The 25,046-nt window shown below is 44.2% G+C and overlaps 1 protein-coding gene across 2 annotated transcripts in view; it reads left to right on the top strand.

Annotated features, from left to right (window-relative positions):
- The first annotated feature begins 1,762 nt into the window (after positions 1-1,762).
- Positions 1,763-25,046, top strand: part of GDE1 (glycerophosphodiester phosphodiesterase 1) — a 45,405-nt gene continuing 22,121 nt past the window's right edge. The window contains exons 1-5 of one of the 2 annotated variants that reach the window (XM_082260983.1): positions 1,763-1,789; positions 1,828-1,851; positions 1,939-2,218; positions 15,108-15,283; positions 21,473-21,578. In XM_082260983.1, the coding sequence (XP_082117109.1) occupies positions 1,967-2,218; positions 15,108-15,283; positions 21,473-21,578 (534 nt within the window). In that variant the 5' untranslated portion in view covers positions 1,763-1,789; positions 1,828-1,851; positions 1,939-1,966. Of the gene's footprint in view, positions 1,790-1,827; positions 1,852-1,922; positions 2,219-15,107; positions 15,284-21,472; positions 21,579-25,046 lie in introns of those variants that run through there. The other variant, XM_082260984.1, reaches the window with a different exon arrangement.

A 25,046-nucleotide genomic window follows, 5' to 3' on the forward strand; every position in this document is an offset into this window, starting at 1 on the left:
GCGGCCAACAGATTGTCCCCCTAACTGACATTTTTGACACTTTTGGGGGGACCATTGACGTTACTAGAGTAATCAGTGCTAAAAAATATGCACTACTAATGTGATAATGACACTGGCAGGGAAGGAGTTAATCCAGGGTGATGAAAGGGTTAAGTGTGAGCCTAGGGGAGTGTTTTCTAACTGTATGGGGGATGGTCTTCTGGAATCAAATCCTAAATAGGAGGAACACAGGCTCTCTGTGCTCATTCCAGAGAGAACAACGGATTGCTGTGTTTAAATCATTCTCTCTCAGCAGGGAGCGATCACGACCGCTGGTCCCGTGGCTCAGCTTCCTAATAGGGGCGGGTGCCTCCATGAATTGCCATATAGTATATCTGCGGCGGGCGGTTGGCAAATGGTTAAAGCGGTAGTATCCCGCTTTTTGACACTTTTACCTACAGGTAAGCCTATAATAAGGCTTACCTGTAGGTACAAATAATATCTCCTAAACCGGCACGGTTTAGGAGATATTTACAGTGCATGCAGCCGCTCGCGCGAGCGGCGCATGCGCTCTGAAGGTCCGGGGGGACCTTCAATTATCTTGCCGGGAGCTTGCCGGAAAAATCACTCCCGCACGCATGCGCGGGAGTGACGTCATCGCGGCTCCGGCCAATCATCGCGCCGGAGCCGTCTCTTCCGGCCAATCACCGTGCCGGAGCCGCCGAACCCGGAAGAGACGGCGAGGGATCATGGCAGCGCCCGCAGCGAAGTCCGGGGGTCTGTGTCTGGGCTTCGTTCTAAGGTAAGTTACACATAATGGGCTAGTATGCGATGCATACTAGCCCATTATGCCTTTGTCTTGCAGGTTTTTTTTTTTTTTTGTTTCTAGGGTTTACAACCGCTTTAAGGACGGCTTCACACTGAGCTTCTGGACATTGGCTAAAGCACAGCTAAGGCCCCTTTCACACTTGTGAGACTTGGGACTGCAAAGTCGCATGGCAAGTTGTACTAAATGATTTCCAATGAGTACTGTTCGTATCTGTGCAACTTCAAAGTAGTCCCTGCACTACTTTGGGATGATTTTTAATGCGTTTTGAGGTCCATAGACATTGCTTCAAGTCGTTAAAATCGCAGCAAAAAATTGCAGTAAAAGAATGCGACTTTTAGGTCGCATAAGTGGTAAAGGGGCCTTACTCACGCTTTTGGTGTGGGTTAGCCTCACTTTCCCATAGACTTCAATTAGATCCAGCGGTATTGGTGTGCTTTGAGAAAGTGCAGCAAAACTGCAGGACATAATAGTAATCTATGGGAAATTGTAGCAAGAAGCCACTCTAAAGATCCACTGGCATATCGCCTGAATGGGTCATTAACTGTAGGTTGGGTAAGCCTGTCTGGAAAAGAAATGAATCATTTATTGAAGTGTGTATGGCCACCTTTGTTGTACGGGATGCTCTGTGCAGAGTTCTCCTCTATCCTGCTATGTCTGAGCTCCCTCCACCTGCTATGACACACACATGTATACATATATACTACTCTGCAGTGACATCAGCATCGGTACAGTCCTCTCCCCGCCTCACTCATTACAGGACTGGGGCGGCCTGTGTTCGGGAAGTAGCATACGGCAGTATAGGCCGGCCTGTGTCCGGGGGAGGCAGTATAGAGTGGACTAGGCCGGGCTGTATCCGGGGGACAGTATAGTACGGGCTGTGTCCAGGGGACAGTACTGTATAGGGAGGATTAGGCCGGGCTGTGTCCGGGGGAGGCAGTATAGGCCGGTCTGTATCAGACTAGGCCGTTTAGTGCAGACTAGGCCGGGCTGTGTCCGTGATACAGTATAGGGAGGTCTAGGCCGGGCTGTGTCCGGGGGAGGCAGTATAGGCCGGACTTTGTCAGACTAGGCCGGGCTGTGTCCGGGATACAGTATAGGGAGGACTAGGCCGGGCTGTGTCCGGGATACAGTATAGGGAGGACTAGGCCAGGCTGAGCCATGCTGTGGGGTGAGGGCCTGTTGGTGTCCTTCTCGGGTCTCTTCGTGTTGTGTTTGTTACTCTCCCGCAGTCCTCTGCTCTCCTGTCTCCTCATCAGCGGCCTCTACCTCATCCTGCTCTTCTCCCGCTTCCCCCCCGTCCCCGAGTCCCGGGCCTCCCAAGTGCTGCGACCCGGGGGGAAGGTGTCAGTCATCGCCCACAGAGGAGGAGCCCATGACTGTCCTGAGAACACCCTGGCTGCCATTCGTCTGGTCAGTACCCAGTGACCTCAGCATGCTGTGCTGTCTGTGTCTTGTCCTATGATATTCTATGAGATTATATCATAAGAGCTCACAGAGCCTTGGAGGGTCCAAAGCCATACTAAGGGCCCATTGACACTATATGACCTATTTATGAAGGTGACTTTCATCAGACCTGTCTATGGCTGTATGTGCAAGTTTATGCAAGCGCTGGTGTAAACTCTGCTATAGCTGTATACAGCTATTTCTTGTATTAGGAGACTGAGCTCTCCCTATACTTGTGCTCCATGGACGCTGTACACCAGTAGTCTCCAAACTATGGCCCTCCCATTGTTAAGGAACTACAATTCCCATCATGCCTAGTAATGTCTGTGAATGTCAGAATTTTACAATGCTTCATGGGGTGTGTAGTTCCACAACAGCCGGAGGGCCGTAGTTTGGAGATCCCTGCTCTACGCCCTCTTGTGGCTGGGCACATGAATCCTAAAGCGGTCCTTAACCACTTCACATCCAGCCCCGCCGCAGATGTACTGCGGCAGGCTGGCTCTACCAGGCAAAGTTCCATACACGTACAGCGCTCGCCTGGAAGGAGCTATGGGGCAATCACGTGCCGCCAAAGGCACGCTCAAACCCCGGCTCGTCAGCGGGGAAGCTAGTGCGTGTGACAGGCGGCTCTGATGGCCGCTGACAGAGAAGGACGGACGGCTGATGTAAACACAGCCGTCCGTACTTCTCCCTGAAGTGATCACAGATGTCATGTGATCTTGCTATATATGATCACATGTCTCTGTGATCACTTCACAAGCCACGCCCCCCACCCCCACAGTTAGAATCATGCCCCTAGGGTCACATTTAACCCCTTGATCACCAATACTGTTAACCCCTTCCCTGCCAGTGTCATTTTTACAGTAACAGTGCATATTTTTAGCACTGATTACTGTAGTAATGTCACTGGTAGCCCCAAAAATTTCAGTTAGGGGTCCGATCTGTCCCGCAAAAAATGGCAGATTGCCGCCATTACTAGTAAAAAAAAAATTGTTTTTTAAATGAGAATTTCATATAAAAGAATGTGAAAAATATTGTTTTTTTTTTTCAAAATTGTCGCTCTTTTTTTCTTTATAGCGCAAAAAATAAAATCGCACAGGTAATCAAATACCACCAAAAGAAAGCTCTGTTTGTGGGGAAAAAAGGACGTCAATTTCGTTTGGGTACAGCGTTGTACGACCGCGCAATAGTCCGTTAAATTCACGCAGTGCCGAATCACAAAATAGGGCCTGGTCATTAAGCAACCAAATCCTCCGGTCTGAAAGTGGTTAAAGGCTTGTTCACATGGGGCACTTTACTGCATGCCCCGTGCATGTCCGTGTTTTCCTAGTACATGGATGCACAGGTGTTTTTCTTGCATTCTTATGTTGGCATCTTTTACTATATTTCTAATCAGACACACAGCTGCTGTGTCCTAATATGACATGTAGGTGCAGGTCCCCCACATACAGGGTGTCCTATTAGGGGACAGCGGCTGTGTCTGTGCAGCCACGTGTCCCAATAAAAATGAATAGGATGCATGCAATGCCTGTACATCCCCATGCCAGGAAAACAATGGCCTGCACGTGGCCCACAGTAAAGCACCCAATGTGGATGAACCCTGAGGCTGGGTTCACACATATGGGGCTGCATATTCGTGCCTGAGGTACGGTGTGTCCCTGTTCACCGGTTCAGGTGCAAATCAAGTCCGAATTTTTGCCTGAATTTGCACCAGAATTGGACTCAAAGATGCACAGGACCCTTTTTTAATGCAGGACTGCGGCCGCCTCGGACCTGTGTGAACCGGCTGCGTGAACGCTCCCCACCTGTCTAAAGTAGAACTAAAGTCCCCATTTCTCTTACCCTCTGCTTTAATGGTTCAGCACCAGCGTCCTCTCCCTGACTTCTCCTGGGTGCCGGTCTTCAGTCATCCTGCATCAGTCCATAAAGTGTCCCTTGGTATGAATTTGGTATATAATTTGCTTGAATATGTTCAATCTTTCATAAAAAACAGGCTTGTGTTCACATATCCAAACGACTGCTTCCTTAACCACTTGCCGACAAGCCGCCGTAGTTTACTGCGGCAGCTCTGCTCTATTATGTGAAACGAGGTACCTGTACGCCGCTTCGTGTAATAGATAGTAGGGGCACACATGCACTGATTGGCCAGAGGGGTAGCCAATCAGTGGGTTGTCCGCCAGCCAACAGCGATCGCTCCCCATGGAGACAGAACAACGGTCTGCCTATGTAAACAAGACTGCCATTCTGTGTCAGATAAACACAGGGATCCTGTGTTCATACTATTTAGGAACACATGTCTCTGTGTTCATCTATTGAGTACATCCTCCACCCCAGGTCCGAGGTTCGTGGCAAGGTCTTGAGACCCTCTAGCAGACGTTGCAGATGCTCTGGTGGCCCCTTGGGGCCAGTATTGTCTAATATTTGCCTTTCCTCCGCTACAGCTTCTGCCGAGACTTCTGCGCAGAATCAAAGTTGAAAGCATTCCAGTCATTTTGGTGGCCCCAGACTGGCCTCGGCAGTCTTGGTATGCAGGTATGGTATGACTGGTAGCTGATGCTCCTTGGAGGCTTCCTCTTAGAGAAGATCTCTTGTCCCAAGGCCTGATCTTCCACCCTGCTTTACAGTCGCTAGCTTTAATGACCTGAAGGACAGGGGGTTGTCCGATTTGGTGATTCCTACTCTGTTAAAAGCTAGGAAATCTACTTTTTGGAAGATTTACCATCGAGTTTGGAATGCGTACATTGCTTGGTGTGAGTCTCGGGGGGGGGGGGGGTACCCCGGTACCCCCGGGGGTTACCCCCTGGGCACCATCAGGAACCAGATTTCAGCCTTGGCAATTTTCTTCCAAAGGCTGTTGGCCACAAATTCCTTTGCACACCTTCGTGCAGGGGGTTTGCCACCTGGCTCCTCCTGTACAGTCTCTGGTGCCCCCGCGGGATGTTAATCTGGTACTGTCGGTTCTTCAAAAACCGCCTTTTGAAAATATTCATGAAATTCCTCTGCTTACCTTGTCACAGAATGTGGCTTTCTTGGTAGCTATTACTTCTGCATGCTCTGTGCTGGCTGCGTTGTCTCTGTGTCTCTGGGTCTCTGTGCTGGCTGCGTTGTCCTGTCAGTCACCTTACCTGGTGGTTCACAGGGACAAAGTGGTGCTAAGTTCCTGTCAATCGTTCCTTCCTAAGGTCGATTCCACTTGAATGAAGACATTGGGTTGCCTTCGTTGTGTCCTAAGCCAAAACATCCAAAATAAATTGCCTTGCATTCCCTGGATGTGGTTTGGGCCCTTAGGGTGTACCTGGCGGCACTGAGTCGATTCGCAAATCGGATTCCTTATTTGTCCTTCTGAAAGGTTCTCGTAAAGGGCAGGCCGCATCCGCTGCGACCATTTCCAGATGGACCAGGCAGACGGTAGTGCAGGCTTGTTCCATCAAGGCTCAGGTTCCTGCTTTCCCTGCTAAGCAGCCACCTGGTCATCTGTACACCCATTCACCAGGTTTTACAAGGTGGATGTTTTTGCATCTGCAGATGCTGCGTTTGGCCGCAAAGTTTTTCAGGCTGCTGTTGGAGAGGCTTCTGCCTCTTGAGGGTGTAATTTTCTTGGTAGGTGAGCTCCAGTTGTTCCTGGTTGAGCTCCTGGTTTAAAAGACAACAACAAAAGAAGGGCACACCGACCTTGCACATTACCACTAAAAAAGGTTTATTATGATCCAAAGACAACACATACAGCTGCAAGAAAAAGTATGTGAACCCTTTGGAATGATATGGATTTCTGCACAAATTGGTCATAAAATGTGATCATCTAAGTCAGGGCTTGACAAATTTGCCTGAAATCTAGGAGCCAGCTAAAAAAGTTAGGAGCCAGTTTTTTTTTTTGTTTTTTTTTTAAACTAACAACCAAGCTTTATTTAATAAAACGGATATTAAATTTACACATAAATAGGACTAGAACCCCACTCTCCTCTATAGCGCAATTGGATGGAAACAGGCTGTCTGTCTCTTTCCATCCGATGCCATCTGATCCGATCCACGGGATGGATAGAAAATAGAACCACCATCCGTCTGTTTTTGGCGGGCAGGGTCAGATGGCGGCAGATTACTGCTCCATAGAGGAGACAGAACGGTCCGATCAGGTCTGCCTGAAAAACTGACAGGCGGACCTGATCAGACAGCCCGTGTGAAAGGGCCTTTGGCTGTGGCACGGCGATGAGGAAAAAAAAAAAAAAAGATATATATATATATTATTTTTTTTTTTTTAATAAGAATTGAAAAAAAAAAAAAGAAAACATTTTTTTATTTTTTTTTTAATAATTAAAAAAAAAAGAAAAAATTATTATTTATTTTTTTTACATTTAAAAAATAAATTAATAATAATAACCACACTCCCTGTCCACTTACCTTTAAGCAAAGGTAACTGGACAGAGAGATGAAGCCTTAAAAAAATTCCCTCTCTTCTCCTCTTTGGCATTGAGAACATGCATTACTTCCAGCCACCACAAGAGGGCGCCAGTTCCCCTAGCTTCTCATCTCACAGAAGAAGGCCGAAAAGCCGGGGACTAAATTTTTGGACGCCGCGGAAGTCCGTGAACTCGAAGAGGAGGTGGGGGGCGCAAAAGGGACAGGACACATCCTGCAGGGCACCCCAGGCGCCAGGTCGCTAATTCTAGTCGCAAATGCGACCTGGCGCCCGGGATTTGTCGAGGCCTGATCTAAGTCACAACAATAGACAATCACAGTCTGCTTAAACTAATAAAACACAAAGAATGAAATGTTGCCATGTTTTTGTTGAACACACCATGTAAACATTCATAGTGCAGGTGGAAAAAGTATGTGAACTCCTAGACTAGATGTCAGCCAACTGGAGTCCAATCAATGAGATGAGATTGGAGGTGTTGGTTACAATTGCCCTGTAAAAAACACACACCATTTCTGGGTTTGCTTTTCACAAGAAGCATTGCCTGATGTGAATGATGCCTTGCACAAAAGAGCTCTCAGAAGACCTACGATTAGGTTGACTTGCATAAAGCTGGAAAGGGTTATAAAAGTATCTCCAAAAGCCTTGCTGTTGATCAGTCCACGGTAAAACAAATTGTCTATAAATGGAGGAAGTTCAGCACTGCTGCTACTCTCCCTAGGAGTGGCCGTGTTGTAAAGATGACTGCAAGAGCACAGAGCAGACTGCTCAATGAGGTGAAGAAGAATCCTAGAGTGTCAGCTAAAGACTTACAAAAGTCACTGGCAAATGCTAAAATCCCTGTTAGCGAATCTACAATACGTAAAACACAAAACAAGAATGGATTTCATGGGAGGATACCACAGAGGAAGCCACTGCTGTCCAAACAAAACATTGCTGCATGTTTACAGTTTGCACGAGAGCACCTGGATGTTCCACAGCAGTACTGGCAAAATATTCTGTGGACAGATGAAACCAAAGTTGAGTTGTTTGGAAGAAACACACAACACTATGTGTGGCGAAAAAGAGGCACAGCACACCAACATCAAAACCTCATCCCAACTGTGAAGTATGGTGGTATATCGAAGGAAAATTAATTCCCAAGTTTATCAAGACATTTTGCACGAGAACTTAAGGCCATCTGTCTACCAGCTGAAGCTTAACAGAAGATGGGTGTTGCAACAGGACAATGACCCAAAGCATAGAAGTAAATCAACAACAAAATGGCTTAAACAGAAGAAAATACGCCTTCTGAAGTGGCCCAGTCAGAGTCCTGACCTCAACCTGATTGAGATGCCGTGGCATGACCTCAAAAAAAGGGATTCACACCAGACATCCCAAGAATATTGCTGAACTGAAACAGTTCTGTAAAGAGGAATGATCAAGAATTACTCCTGACCGTTGTGCATGTCTGATCTGCAACTACAGGAAACATTTGGTTGAAGTTATTGCTGCCAAAGGAGGTTCAACCAGTTATTAAATCCAAGGGGTCATATACTTTTCCCACCTGTACTGTGAATGTTTACATGGTGTGTTCAATAAAAACATGGCAACATTTCATTCTGTGTGTTATTAGTTTAAGCAGACTGTGGTTGTCTATTGTTGTGACTCTAGATGATGATGATCAGATGACATTTTATGACCAATTTGTGCTGAAATCCATATCATTCCAAAGGGTTCACATACTTTTTCTTGCAGCTGTATATCATCACTCCTTTGTGAGTATAATAATACATAAAAACACAATGGAACCAGTAGTCTCCAAAATATCCAGGGAACCCCTGTACTGGATGATGTGCTGGTATACAGTTTCTGACATCAGCACGTCATCCAGTACAGGGGGTTCCCTGGATATTTTGGAGACGACCGGTTTCATTGTGTTATATTATCACTCGTTTGTGAGTATAGTATGTGTTGTCTGAGGATCATAATAAACATTTTTTAGTGGTAATGCACAAGGTCGGTGCGCCCTTCTTTTGTTGTCTTATAGTATATTTTTGATACCCTTTGTCCAAAGGGGGCAGCAAGACCATATAAAAGTATTTATCCTTCATTACACACCACCCGAGCGCAGGAAAATTTGTGTTTTGTTTTGAGCTCCTGGTTTACCTGGTTGGCTAAGTTTAGCCCTTTTGGGAAATATGTTTATTGCAGTTTTTTCCCACCCCTCATGCTGACACTGCTTTGGGACATCCCACCGGTCAAAGAAGATATGAAGCTGTGTCCGTCAATGAACGAAAGAGAAAACTGGACTTTTGTCTTACCCTAAAATCCTTTTCTCGGATGTTCATTGACAGACACTGCAGCCACCCCACTGTGGAGTTGGGTTATGTATCCCAAAAACATCCCCACAGCATGATGCTACCACCACCATGCTTCACTTTAGGGAAGGTATTGGCCAGGTGATGAGCGGTGCCGCCTGGTTTCCTTTAAACATAAAGCTTGCCATGCAGGCCAAAGAGTTCAATCTTGGTTTCATAAGACCAGAGAACTTTATGTCTCATGGTCTGAGAGTCCTTCAGGTGCCTTTTGGCAAACTCCAGTCGGGCTGTCGTGTGCCTTATACTAAAGAGTAGTTTCGGTCTGGCCACTCTACTATACAGGCCTGATTGGTGGAGTGCTGCAAAGATGATTGTTCTTCTGGAAAGTTCTCATCTCTCCACAAAGAAAGGCTGGAGCTTGGTCAGAATGACCATCAAGTACTTGGTCCCCTCCTCTTCCTCCTCCGGGCTTCCCCTGCTAAACAGCTTCTGGGCATGCCCAGAAGCTGTGGAGGAATGCGGCGCCGCACCGGAAGTGACGAGAGGGGCCAGTGCAGGCGCATTCTGGGACAAGAAGACGCGGAAGAAGACACAGAAGAGGACCGCGCCGGCTTCAACTCCCCACAAGAGAGATGGAAACGATGTGGAAGAAATTTTATAAGTAAGTATTTCTTCTAAAAGGTAAGTGCGAACCGGGACAGATCAGAGGCTAGCCATTGTGGAATGTGCTAGCCCTGACTGTCCCGGGGGTATGTTTAGTAAAAAATGACTTCTGTGCCCGGAACTCCGCTTTAATTGCCCTGCATATATTTTGATCCTTGATATGTTTTTACATTTGGATCTAAGTTTGGCAAGGATTATTTATGGGATTGTTATAAATTCTATATTATTTGGATTTGCGGGCGATAGTTGGGGGCATCCCTGGTGTGTGGGCGTACACTTCCTGTCTGCTGGAATGCAGCTCTCTCTGCTTCCTGTTCCTGTTTGTGATTGTTCGCCCCTCCCTCCTCTGGTATATAAGATTGTGATTGGCGTCGCCGGCCACGCCCCCTGATGACGTTTGTGTAAAACGAAACATGTAGGCGGAGCTTGGCTGGCATGGTGCTTGTTGCTGAGGATCCGGCGGCCATCTTTTTGGAGTACAGAGCTACTGATCTGCATACATATCGCTCCATGCTGTGTTTTACTGGCTAATGTGTAAGTGGCCAATTTTATTTTCAATAAAACCGTAGTCTGATGTACTATACCATGAGGAGTCTCCCTTTATATCTCTGATTTGAGGTCTGTCATTCACTGAGACTGGGCTGCCTGACTTTGAAGATTTTTGGATCTGGGATTGGCTCCACATGAGTGATTGTTTATTGGGCACGCTTGACTGATCTCTGTAATTGGGGTCTGTCAGATCCGGTAATCCGGTAAGAGGCTTGGACACCTGGTGTTTGCTGGTGGTGGCTTCTGGATTCACAACTTACAACTTTTACTCTGTCTGTTCCTGGGATTCCCCATTCATTCATATGTGTGTGGACTTCTTATGAACTTTTACTCCCCAATTGATTTTTTGTGGATTTTAATATCCAAAGCGCTGCATGTTATTTTAAGCTTATTTATATCCACATTTCAGGATTGGTGCAAGCTGCTTTTTTTGTTGATATGGGGTTTGTTTATTTAGCACAGTATTATATCTTTATTAGACCTGTAGATTGATTGGTTCTGAAACAAATCCGATCACTGCGGGGACAGCGCGCACCCCCAACCTGCGGGCGCGAAACAAGTACAGGTACATGATTTTGCACATGCTGCAGTAAAAGTACGTAGGGCAGTCCAAAACAGGTTAAAGCAGGGTTAGGTTATAAAAACATTTCCCAAGCTTCGAACATCTCATGGAGCTCTGTTCAATCCATCATTCGAAAAGGGCACAACTGCAAACCTACCAAGGCCTAGCCATCCACCTGCTCTGACAGGCTGGGCAAGGAGAGCATTAATTGGAGAAGCAGTTGAGAGGCACATGGTAACTGAGGAGCTGCAGAGATCTACAGCTCAGGTGGGAGTATCTGTCCACAGGACAACTATTAGTCCTGCACTCCACAAATCTGGCCTTTATGGAAGAGTGGCAAGAAGAAAGCCATTGTTGAAAGAAAGCCATAAGAAGTCCTGTTTGCAGTTTGCGAGAAGCCATGTGAGGGACACAGCAAACATGTAGAAGAATGTGCTCTAGTCAGATGAACTAAAAGCAAAATGCTATTTGTGGCAGAAAACAAACATTGCACATCACCCTGAACACACTATCCCAACTGTGAAACGTGGTGGCAGCATCATGTTGTGGGGATGCTTTTCTTCAGCAGGGACAAGTGGCAATAGTTGTTGCAGATGGAATGAACTCCAAACATGAAAAAATAGTTCTTATAAATAAATGCAGAGGTGTTGCCAGAGAAAGAGAATGCAAAAAATGTCCAGGCACCCAGAGAGAAAGGGGGTCAGTATAAGCCTTAGTGGGTACAATTGTCCGTTAACTGGCTCCAATCCTGGTCACACATTCCTTTTAAAAGAGCCTCCTAATACAAACAACAGTTTCCAGATCAGCTTGTCAGTCTCTCCCCCCCCCCCCTTCATACACGTAAAGATGAAGCAAAGAAGCCGACCATAGTAAAGTCCCATTTTTGCATTTAAACCATTTATTGTAAATATATTGCACTTACAAACATGGGCAGCAATCAAGCATATATGGGGCACTAAACTAAAGACAACTCTGGTCACCAGATTCCAAAATGGTCGCGATCAAGCTGCACATATGTGGTACCTCGTGCGTTGTAGGTCCTAGCTCCACCCTATGCATTTCGTCACATGACATCATCAGGGGCCATGGATGTTCGAGGCTGTATAGCGTACAGGCATATGCTGTACGCAGCCCCTGGGCTTTCTGGGCAGGGGAAACATGTTGGAATTTACGCTGCTGGTCTTAAGGTGTTTGTGTGCAACAGGCCTTAATCAATAGTGATTAATCCATCCCAGTTAAAGGTGCCCTTCTAAAGTATTGTCAACATATTTTCAGTAGGCTGGCAACACATCAAAAAAAGGTACCTTCACTATTTTATTTAACCCAGCACACCACAAGTGCATTTTACAGTGCTATATGTGTGTGTTGGGTTGCTGGATTTATTTTTAATAGGGCTGTCACTGGATTCACACTATAGTATAATAACAATACAGCATGTTTATTAATAATAATGCTTGCAAAATTTAGAAATACACAATACAGTGCAGCAAAACAGATATGTGCAAAAACTGCAACAATCTAAAAAGGTATAGTACTAAAGCATGAGGTCATAAAAAAAATGCCCATTTTTCTTTGCAGAAAATCAGTGATGTCATGCAGGTCTCCTGCAGACTGTCAATTTTAGCTGTCTGCCCGTACCTCATACAGGCAGCCAGTTTCACACTGACAGTAAGGATCAAATTAACTACCACAGTGCTCAACAGCGCTGTGGCAGTTCATTGAGAACTACAAGCTGACAGCCGCAAAGGATGCCAGTACTTGTAGTTGATTCATTCACAGAACTCTGTGAATGAGTGATGCGGCTGTGTGGGTACTGCTGTCACACAGAGGGCTCCGGTTGCTGAGCAGCTGCAGTAGCGGGAATTTGTTACATGTTCCACCCTAAAAATGGGTGGAATATGTAACATATTCCCAGAAGTGAAATTATCCTTTTTTTTTTAGCCTGTAAACCATAGCCTTGCAGCAGGAGACCATTTGGTGCAGAGTGATTGTATCCTTTTTTAATCTGGTGGCTGCTTTCATTGACATTGACAGCCATTGGTGGCTTTATATAATCACTATGATCATCAGAGTTCACCACAGGATAAAATCCATTTTAGCATGTCTGATGTGTATGGGCAATGCCCAAAAGAGGTGAATCAGGGTTACTCTGTGCAAAACCATTACACCGCACAGGTTTCCACAGTTTGCATTCACTTTAAGGGCACTGTGCAGGGAAGATCAGCATCCGAACATAGAGAAGCTTGAGGCTGATAGACTGGAGTTAATATATGGAGTGCAGGAAAAATGCAGCATGTTCTACTTTTTTTTTTTGGGACTGGAACTGCAAGCACTGGTGTGAATTATGCCAGAGACACTGATTAGTAGCAGAGACACTGTCTGAAAATTCACTCGATTGAGAAAAGTTTTCTATTCTGTCCCTTCGAATTTTCCCGACACTGTGGTTGATAATGAACGTCAATTTGACCTCACTAACAATTTGAAAATCGAACAAATGTTCCTAAAATTCAAAAAGGAAAAATGTGTTTGTGTATGGGCAGCATAAGTGACAGCAGGCTCAGGTAACTTGTATCAAGCAACCTGCCTATGGCAAGGGAGTCTGTCATGTACAATATTATACTGCAATCCTGTCTGAAAATCTGCAAAACAGCGTTTTAGGTCTTTTACATTTTTTTTCTTTAAATAAAAGTTTTAATATACATTTGGTCTGTTATTCTCCAAATAGATTAGATATTTTGTATCTAACTATATAGCTGGATATTTATATTTACCACTGCATATAGATATTCAACAATAAATTGTCTTTTTTTAAACTTTACATTTGGCAAGTCAATCCATGCCAGTGCCAGGTTTATGGGGCGAATTGGGCCAGAGGGCAGGGTCCAGGAGGCAAATCAGTCTGGCACCCCCATAAAGCGGTCACACTGCTACCTGCCGGTATGAAAATACCGGTGGGTGTGGACATGTGGACAGACCGCAGGCCGCCGACCACACTTAATACAACTGGCCCAACGCCGCCAATGCTAATAAGTGTGGCACTGCAGCCTAATGCTCTGCCTATCCTCCTCCGCCCCCAGATTTGGCAGGCATCATGTCACCTGCCACTGATTATTTTACTTATTTGTATAATGACTATGGACTTACTATTTATTATACAAATAAGTGAAATAATCCTATAATTACAATTAATAGTAGCAAACAAGTCCAAATATTTTAAAAGAAAGGAGTAATCCTACTAATCCTGTAATCCTACTAATCCCGTGACATAAGGCATAATGGGCACTGATAAGGCTGCACTGATGGCCACTGATGGGGCTGTACTGATGGCTACTGATGAGGCCACACTGATTTGTTGCACTGATGGGCAGTGATAAGGCTGCACTGATGAGGCTGAACTTATGGGAACTGATAAAGCTACGCTGATGGGCACTGATAAACTGTGGTTATGGTCTGTGGTTTACAGATGACAGGGTGGGTCATAAACAGGAAGGGGTGTGGCCTTTACAGGAAGGGGTAGGTCATATTTAAATTAGGGGATGCACAAGTTTAGTCAGGCCTAGGGGAGCACAAAACCTAAATACACCACTGCTGGGATTGTGTGTTTGATGGTCTGGAGGATCAAGGCAAGAGGCCTGAGCAGGAAAGCTGAAAAATGTTTTATTGCACTGATGGTGAAAAACTATTTAAACTTTTTGCTTTGTTTTAAAGAAAAGTGGGCAGAAAAACCCTGAAACGTACTTCTGGCATGTAGTAAACCTACTGTTTGGCGCTACCAATGAGCTACAAATTCCCCAGCTTGCCACAATATTAACTAAATTATACACCGCACTTTTTTTTGAGGTTTTCATCCGATTAATCGATACAATAATCAGTCAACGAATAGATTATGAAAATAATCGTTACTTGAAGCCCTACACTGTTTACTTTTATTTTTGTTTTTATTTAAAAAAAAATAATAATATAAATATATATATATCATTTGTTTTATTTTTTGTTTTATTTTTTCATTTTGGTTTATTGAAATGTCACAAATGACATTTCATTTGAGACCAATGCTGACTTTAGGTGAGCTGCAGTCCATTGTGGAAAATGCAACCCACCTCAATGCAGCATTTTGGTGTGAACATGCAGATTGGCAAGGGTCACTGCACATTGTGTGAATGAGCCCTCATGCCCTGTGAAAGCAAGCTGCCTACATTCTTTCATACTTTATGGTCTTTGGTTCAGACCTAAGTGTATTTGTCTCTAGGTTTTCATTGCTCTGTATGTTATTGTTGGGAAAATTTTCCCTCACATCCTGACCTGGTGGTTACCACTGTCACACAAGCCTTTACAAGCAATATGTTAAACTTGGGCCATTATTTCTTCCAGGCTGCAAAGAATGGTGCAACTGGGGTAGAGCTGGACCTGGAGTACACTAAAGATGGAGTTCCTATTCTCATGCATGATGATACTGTGGACAGAACAACAGACGGTACTGGCAGGCTAGGGGACCTTACATTTGCTGAAATCAGAAAGCTCAATCCTGCTGCTAAACACAGATTACGGTGAGTCTGCAGACCTCTTGGATATCAGAACGTGCCAGACAGAGTTGTACTTAAACTGATTTAGGTTCTGAAGCGAACACACACTATGAAACAACTATGTACCTGCGCTGCTTGTGCTAAAAACACCTAATAAATATGTGTCAATAATAAAGTGCTAATGCAAAGCTGTGCTGAGTGCAACCATAAAACCTGTGCATACAAATCAAATAAATATCAACCATGAATATCAATTATGAATAATAAAACATTCCATGTGAAAAAGAATACACAAATTATCATATGTATCAGAAAAAATTATGTATATAAAATTAAGTATATATAAAAATATATATAAAAAAATTTCTGTAATCTTCAACCAATATTCTTAAAGTGAAAAGTCTCTGTGCTCATTCAAGTGCTTTGTGCTCGATAAATAAAAAAGTGCCAGTGCTCAGTCCAGGTGAGATAGTGCTCCCCTCTCGGTTCCCCACTCACCAGAAGCTGGATATAAAAACGCCTTAACAATGGTCTTATGAAGTAGACCCCTCAATAGATCATCAGCAGGAGCAGGGTGCCGAACCAATGCCTCTCACTCTATATCCAGGCAATACTCTCCCAATTCATGAAAAGAAAAGGGCCATCATCGTGCAGTATGTTTAAACCGTTTATTAGCACGCAAAATAAAAATACACTTCCACTGTGCAGGGAAAATAAACAGCCTTATGCAAACCCGTGGGACGCCAAGCAAATGGCCGTGCGTTCCACCCGCGTAACCGGAAGCCGGAAGTGGTTGCAGCCAGAAGTGACGTATTGCGTATTCGGACGGCTTCGCGCGTTTCGCTCCGCCAATCAGATCGTTATCAAAATTTTTTTATATATATTTTTATATATACTTAATTTTATATACATAATTTTTTCTGATACATATGATAATTTGTGTATTCTTTTTCACATGGAATGTTTTATTATTCATAATTGATATTCATGGTTGATATTTATTTGATTTGTATGCACAGGTTTTATGGTTGCACTCAGCACAGCTTTGCATTAGCACTTTATTATTGACCCATATTTATTAGGTGTTTTTAGCACAAGCAGCGCAGGTACATAGTTGTTTCATTGTTTGAAAGGTAATACCTTTTATACCTGCAGCAGCTTATTTTGGTTTATATTTATTTATTTATTTATTGGCACCTAGTGATCCTAAGCGCAAACCCCTCACATTTGAACACACACTATGTTCCAACAGACTGCTAAAAATCTTATGACATAGGTCAGGGGTGGGGAACCTATGGTTCGGGGGCCGCATGCGGCCCCCGAAGTCATCTGGTCCGGCCCCCCATGCAGCTGAGTCTGTGTATCTCAGCTGATCTGTCAGAATGGAGCCGATGCTTCCTGTATAGTTCCTGCTCCGTTATGATGCTCCGTTATGACAGTCTGAGTGAGTCACAGGCGGAGTGATATCAAATGCACTCCGCCCGTGACCAATACAGGAAACATCACCTCTTTCTCCAGCGTGGCGCTGCTACACTTCTCCTAGCCAGCATTTCCCGCCAGCAGCACACACAGCAGTACCAGCCAGAGCCAGCAGTACCAGCAAGAGCCAGCAGTACCAGCAAGAGCCAGCAGTACCCACAGCAGTACCAGCCAGAACCAGCAGTACCCACAGCAGAACCAGCAGTACTAGCCAGAGCCAGCAGTACCAGCCAGAGTCAGCAGTACCAGCCAGAGTCAGCAGTACCTACAACAGTACCAGCCAGCAGTACCTACATCACAGTACCAGCCAGCAGTACCCACAGCAATACCAGCCATCAGTACATGCCAGCAGTACCAGCCTGAGCCAGCAGTACCTGCCTGAGCCAGCAGTACCCACAGCACAGTATCAGCCATCAGTACCAGCCTGAGCCAGCAGTATCCACAGCAGTACCAGCCAGCAGTACCTACAGCACAGTACCAGCCTGAGTCAGCAGTACCAGCCAGCAGTACCCACAGCAGTATCAGCCTGAGCCAGCAGTACCATCCAGCAGTACTCATAGCACAGTACAAGCCAGCAGTACCAGCCTGAGCCAGCAGTACCCACAGCAGTACCAGCCAGCTATACCCACCAGCAGTACCTGCCAGCAGTTGTTTTCAAAACTTACCACCACAAAAAAGTCGTCTGCGCTCCAGACTGACCGATGCAAACCTGGAAAATGTTGCGAGTAGCAACATCATCAATACCAGCTAATATCACACACCTCACCAAAGAGAAGCAGTTGCAGCCATCACATTAGGGGTGAGTTAATTAAATGTTTGACCAAATATAACAGGCTAATTTTTAAAGTGATAATTTTGTACGGCCCCCGAATGGTTTTATAAATACCCAAATGGCCCTTGGCAGAAAAAAGGTTCCCCACCCCTGACATAGGTGGTCAAATTGGTTTGAAACCTTTGACATGAATTATAAACAAAGCATTTCCCTCTATAGTGTCTACTTGTCTAGATCTAGAGTACTGAGTGTCCTTTCTGTCTGCTGCCTTGTTCCTCTGCTCTCAGCAGGAATCACTTCTGACAATTTTTCCTGACACCAAGAGGTAAAAAGGTGACAGGACAGGGAGCTCCAGCACACATCCTGTAATTGACAAACTTGGCTCTGTTGCTGTGTAAAGGGGGTTGTGTCCCTTCCCTCCTGTCATGGCTCACCAATCCTTACTGAGCTCTACAGAGTGTAACTTTAGATCCCCATCCCCTGCTTTCTGAAAGCTCAGACAAGCGGTAAAAATTATGCCCTTTGAATGTATGTACAAGAAAGTTTAGTGCAGATAAACAAATACAACTTGTATAGAAAGATGTGTTTCATCTCTGTGTATCAGCTGAGGCCACTGTCGTGGTCAGGGTTTCAGGCTTGGAAACCAGTGGCTATAGCAGTAATGAGGTACCCAAGAACCAGCTGGATAAGTACAGAAGCAGGTCAGATGGCACAGATTCATCTGAGGTGCAGAGTCTAAGCACCAACTGGTGTTCACCAGTGCTCCTGTTTGTGGAGATGTCAGGAACATGAATCAGACTGAGACAGAAAATGCAGTAAAAATCACACCTTTAATGTAATGAAAAAAAATGTTACAGAACAGTAAATGTAGTCAAAACATAAGCCAGGGGTAGGATGCCAAAACTGGAAATCAGATGAGCCAGTGATCAGGAAACCAGAAATCAGCGTAGTCGGAGGCAGAGGAACAGGATCAGGAACGAGAAGGGATGTCAGGCGGGCAAAGTCTTTCACAGCAGAGAAACTCCAGATATGTTGACCAAGGCAAAGGCAGGAAAGGAATGAACAAGGCAGCTTAAATAGTTTGAAGGGGCTGGCTGTAGGCAGGACTGACTAACAGATAATAACCAGGTAAGCCACTGAGGAAACAATGAGTGCTGACAATTATCAGACAGCTGAGCAGCCTGAGCACAGAGAAAAGAGCTGCTGCGAGCCCAACCCTGACAAGAGATGAGTTTTGTTGCGTGTTAGTACCAAGTCGTGGTCATCAGGATCGCTTCACAAGGAGGTAAGCAAGCTGGGGTCCAGTAGCAGATACAGCAGGGAGGGATCAAGCAGAAGCGTAGTCAGTACACAAGCCAAAGGTCAGTAACAAGTGGTTGCAGGTTGGGATGAAGCAGAAGGATACTCGAGGAACAAACCAAGGGTTAGTAACTAGTAGTAGCGAAGATACGGATTGCAACAAGACTGAAAAAAGTGTGATTGGCTTGAGGGAGTACAAAAGTCTGGCAAACAGGAAGTGCAAAGGCATGGCTTAAAGTGGTACTAAACCCAGGACCCTGCATTCACTATTTCTGGTCTGCCATAGTACACAGAACATGGAAATGTAATTATTTTAGTAAATATAAACAGCTAAACACCTTTTCTCTTCAGCAGTATATAGCAGTCTTGTGACTTCTATCAGTGTCTGGTTAAAGCTTGTAGGAGGAGTTTTCATTCTCCTCTGACTGTCCTATCAGGCTGCAGGACCCTGACCCTCTGTCTGGACAGTGCTGATTGGCCCTGTGCTGATCACATGCACTTTAATAAGAAAAAAGCTCTCTAGCAATACACACCAAACTGAGCATGTCCAGAGTGACTCCAAAAACTCTGTACTATCAGGAGCTGGATAAAGGGCAAGTGGAAGGAAGGGGAGGATCAGAGAAGATGGGATCAAACAGCCTTTTTATACAATGCGGAGGATTAACCCCTTAGGTTCCACAGTGAGTATAACCAGCATGCTTTACTGCATATACACACTGATTTTACTGTTGTAAGTTTAGTAATACTTTATATAGGAAGTTCATTGGAGTAAGGAGTTTAAGGCAGGATCATTCAAGGAATTGTCCAGGGAGCCGTCCAGCATTTCCGATGGCTCAGCAAAATGAGACGTTTGCCGGACACAACAAAGTTCACAGGTTCAAATCTGGGCCCTGACACCTGTTCACTTCACTGTGTATTTGTAAGCTTTTACAACCAACTTAATTCCTTTTCTTGAGAGGAAGAAAAGCAACTCAGCTTTTGACTGCAGGTACTGAAGGTAAACCTGACATGAGAGAAAATGTCAATTGCGTTTGCAGACCTTCTTCTGAAAATGCTATTATGTGATCCACTGACTTCATTAAATAGTCACTGATTCAGAGCAAGTATGCTGATGAGGAAAGTCCAAGAAAGGTTAGATGTCCCTATCTGTAGGCTTGTTTGTAGTCAGTGACTCAGAGTATAAATGCCAGAAGGATGGCATGAAAGGAAGGCAACTGGCATTTCCAGGAGTAAAAGAAACCACAGAGACTCCATAATTTCAACAAGGGTAATGATGGGATGCAAGTATCTACCCATAGCAAGCCATTATTTTCATGGGAACTTTGTGGGGTGTCAACATGGAGAGGGGGGGGGGGAGTGGACGTTTATCACAGAGAACTGATGATTTGTCACTTTGTGATGCCTCTTACCTACCAGAAGCCTTTATTTTGTTTCTCATAAGATTACTTTGAGCTTCTAGAACAGTGCCTCTTCTATATTTATTTTCAAGAGTCCTCAACAGCAGAAACGTCTCACCATTAATGATGTTTTATGTTAGAATCCAAAAATAAACAGGTATTGCTGGTCTATGATTAAAAGAGGAGTATGGGTTCAATTTTTTTTTAAAATCATGCTTACCTAGGTGGATGCAGCATAGATCTGATGCTGCATCTGTCCCCTGCCGTCTCTAAGGGTGAGTACTGAGCGATCAAACATTGCTGATCACACAGTTCTCTCCGCCGCTCTGAGCAGAGAGTCCTGACTGTCAGTCACTGCTGTCTACTCGCCCACCCCCCGAGCTCACTGGAGTGCTGGGCTCTGAAGGGGCAGGAGCGGCTGGCTCACACTCTCAGCTGATCAATGAGAGGCTGAGCAAGGTGTCGGTCAAGGCTCCTGGGTGGATCCCGCCCATATGGTCATAATCTTTCCCCAGCTTGGACTGGCTCTGTGATGTCAGTCGAATGCAGATGTCAGGAATGCAGAATGAATTGCACTCCTGTGGTTCACAGGAGAAGTAGAACCAAACGAGTCTTGGATGTACTTCTCCTTTAACCAGTGATATGGTGCTTCAGGGAGGGTTCAGCGGCCTGTAGTGAGAATGAACAAAGCAGAAATAACAATTTGATTCAGTTTAATAGTCTGATATAACTTACCAAGCTCAGGATCCCCCTAATATCTACAGCTTGAGGTACGTTTAGTGTAATGGTCAATGGGATGCTGTGTGCATTTGTGGTCATTTGAAAGAATCCCCTTACAGATACCAATATGGAAGCCTCCATGTTTCTCTCATGACTGGCTTACTTTAAAGGCACCTTTAAAAAAAATAAATACACATTGTTTTCTTGGGAACCTGCAAAGCATTGTACCCGTGTCGCAGCACCTGGACTTTTCAGGCGAGGGGAAATACACCTGAATTCATGTTGCATGTGCCCAGACACTTGTGTGCAAGAGAACCTAGCTAATCTGTTTGTTTTAACCTACTGGGACCTGATGTCTTATGGGACTCTATTAGAAAAGATATGCCAGAGGTGAAATAAGCCTTCAAGATTTAATTAGAGTAGCAAGATTTTCCATTGCAAATTAAACAAAGTTTTGTATTATTTATGATAAAAGTAGCATTGTTTTGATCTTAAAACTGTCATTATTGATGTAATGTTTTGTATAATTTCTGTCTCTCAATGCAGGCACCTGTATAATGATGAAAAGGTTCCCACACTGAAGGAGGCAGTTGAAGAATGTATACATCACAATCTGGTGATTTACTTTGATGTCAAAGGCCATGCCACTCAGGTAATGACAGCATGATCTGACATGTAGACAGCAGAGGTGGGTCTGGGTCAGTGTTTGGTTCTCAATCGTTATGCAGTGACACAAATGTTGTGCCACACAGAGCAGAGATGTGCTCATATGTATTGGAAGTGCCTAAACAAAGAGTGTTTGCTGTAACAACCAGTAAAACTGCAGCTGTAATTTTTTTTATTCTACATAGGAAATTATTAAAGCAACACATACAGGCACAACCAATACATACGTTACATAAATCCAAAATGTGCATAACCAAAAAAGCTAGAACCTGCTATTTTAAACTGTTGTCACAAACAAAATTGTTGAAGTCATCCAAAATATATTTTTAAAATAAGGAAAATAATATATCACAAATGAATATCCAAAATAGTAATCATAATTTATACAGCTACTGCGCTTGTTAGGAGAATTGTATTTTTTTTTATATATACGCTGTTGTGACCAAATAATTACATATACAGTGCCTTGCGAAAGTATTCGGCCCCCTTGAACTTTGCGACCTTTTGCCACATTTCAGGCTTCAAACATAAAGATATAAAACTGTAATTTTTTGTGAAGAATCAACAACAAGTGGGACAAAATCATGAAGTGGAACGAAATTTATTGGATGTTTCAAACTTTGTTAACAAATAAAAAACTGAAAAATTGGGCGTGCAAAATTATTCAGCCCCTTTACTTTCAGTGCAGCAAACTCTCTCCAGAAGTTCAGTGAGGATCTCTGAATGATCCAATGTTGACCTAAATGACTAATGATGATAAATAGAATCCACCTGTGTGTAATCAAGTCTCCATATAAATGCAACTGCACTGTGATAGTCTCAGAGGTCCGTTTAAAGCGCAGAGAGCATCATGAAGAACAAGGAACACACCAGGCAGGTCCGAGATACTGTTGTGGAGAAGTTTAAAGCTGGATTTGGATACAAAAAGATTTCCCAAGCTTTAATCATCCCAAGGAGCACTCTGCAAGCGATAATATTGAAATGGAAGGAGTATCAGACCACTGCAAATCTACAAAGACCTGGCCGACCCTCTAAACTTTCAGCTCATACAAGGAGAAGACTGATCAGAGATGCAGCCAAGAGGCCCATGATCACTCTGGATGAACTGCAGAGATCTACAGCTGAGGTGGGAGACTCTGTCCATAGGACAACAATCAGTCATATACTGCACAAATCTGGCCTTTATGGAAGAGTGGCAAGAAGAAAGCCATTTCTTAAAGATATCCATAAGAAGTGTCGTTTAAAGTTTGCCACAAGCCACCTGGGAGACACACCAAACATGTGGAAGAAGGTGCTCTGGTCAGATGAAACCAAAATCAAACTTTTTGGCAACAATGCAAAACGTTATGTTTGGCGTAAAAGCAACACCGCTCCTCACCCTGAACACACCATCCCCCACTGTCAAACATGGTGGTGGCAGCATCATGGTTTTGGGCCTGCTTTTCCTCAGCAGGGACAGGGAAGATGGTTAAAATTGATGGGAAGATGGATGGAGCCAAATACAGGACCATTCTGGAAGAAAACCTGATGGAGTCTGCAAAAGACCTGAGACTGGGACGGAGATTGGTCTTCCAACAAGACAATGATCCAAAACATAAAGCAAAATCTACAATGGAATGGTTCACAAATAAACATATCCAGGTGTTAGAATGGCCAAGTCAAAGTCCAGACCTGAATCCAATCGAGAATCTGTGGAAAGAACTGAAAACTGCTGTTCACAAATGCTCTCCATCCAACCTCACTGAGCTCGAGCTGTTTTGCAAGGGGGAATGGGCAAAAATTTCAGTCTCTCGATGTGCAAAACTGATAGAGACATACCCCAAGCGACTTAGAGCTGTAATCACAGCAAAAGGGGACACTACAAAGTATTAACTTAAGGGGGCTGAATAATTTGCACGCCCAATTTTTCAGTTTTTTATTTGTTCAAAAAGTTTGAAATATCCAATAAATTTCGTTCCACTTCATGATTGTGTCTCACTTGTTGTTGATTCTTCACAAAAAATTACAATTTTATATCTTTATGTTTGAAGCCTAAAATGTGGCAAAAGGTTGCAAAGTTTAAGGGGGCCGAATACTTTCGCAAGGCACCGTACATATATAGTATTACGTTTATAAGAATATACCACTAACAAAGTGCAGTTAGGGGGAAAAGAATAAGGCTTTGTTCATAAGGTTTGTAGAAGAGCAGTGTGTATAGTAAGCTTTTAGAAAGCATTTGCAAAGCTTTAACCACTTGCCGACTGCCTAACGACGATTTACGTCGGCAGTCAGCCCCTCACAGGCAAAGTGACGTAGATCTACGTCGCTAGCCTGTGAGGGTCTAGGGAGCGAGCGCACGCCCCCCGAGGCGCGCTCCCGCGTGGTCACGAACACCCCCCCCCGCGCGCGTGACCGGCGGCTAGGGTAAACAAGCCGCCTGCCATTCTCCCCTGTGTAGAAACAATGATCACACGGTTCTACTGTGTAGGACCGTTGATCATTGTTCCTACAGCCCAAGCCACAGCCAATCACAGTTAGAATCACTCCCCTAGGGACACACACAGCCCCTCTCTCTCAAAAAAAAGTTAACCCCTTCACTGCCAGTGTAATTTTACAGTAACAGTGCATATGTATAGCACTGATTACTGTAGAAATGTCACTGGTAACCCCAAAAGTGTCAAAAATGTCAGTCAAGGGTCCGATCTGTCCGCCCCAATGTCGCAGTCCCGCAAAGAAAATCGCAGATCGCCGCCATTACGCGTTAAAAAAAAAAACAACAAAAATTACAAAAATCTTTCCCATTGTTAGTAAACGCGATAACTTTTGCGCAAACCAATCAAAATACGCTTTTTGCGATTTTTTTTTTTTTTTTTTTATCTAACATATGTAGCATAAAACAAATTGGCCGAAAATGTTAAAAAATTTTGATTTTTACATTTTTTTTTGGGGGGAATTTCATATAAAAAAATGTGAAAAATATTGCTATTTTTGCAAAATTTACGCTCTTTTTTTTTTGTTTATAGCGCCATGATCAAAAAATCGCACAGGTGATCAAATACCACCAAAAGAAAGCTCTGTTTGTGGGAAAAAAAGGACGTCAAATTCGTTTAGGTACAGCGTCGCACGACTGCGCAATTGTCCGTTAAAGTCACGCAGTGCCGAATCGCAAAATACCCCCTGGTCAGGAAGGAGGTAAAATCTTCCGGGGCTTAAGTGGTTAAGCAAGCTTCAGAAAGTAAAGTGGGGGGACCTAATGCTACCCAGTCACTTCTACTGAGCTCGGTAGTGGCAGCCTGTAGGTGGGTACCCCATTGGATGTTTAAAGCAATCAAATGCCTTTTGCTGTGTGAATCTCACCAAAGGCTATGTGATTGGCTAAAAGGACAATGATCATGAAAATTGTATTTTGTTAACTGTATAGGTTAACTAGTGATAATAATTTGAGTATATACATTCCTTTTTAATTTCACACCCT

Source organism: Pelophylax lessonae (genome assembly GCF_965119305.1).
Source record: "Pelophylax lessonae genome assembly, chromosome: 6".
Taxonomy (NCBI): domain Eukaryota; kingdom Metazoa; phylum Chordata; class Amphibia; order Anura; family Ranidae; genus Pelophylax; species Pelophylax lessonae.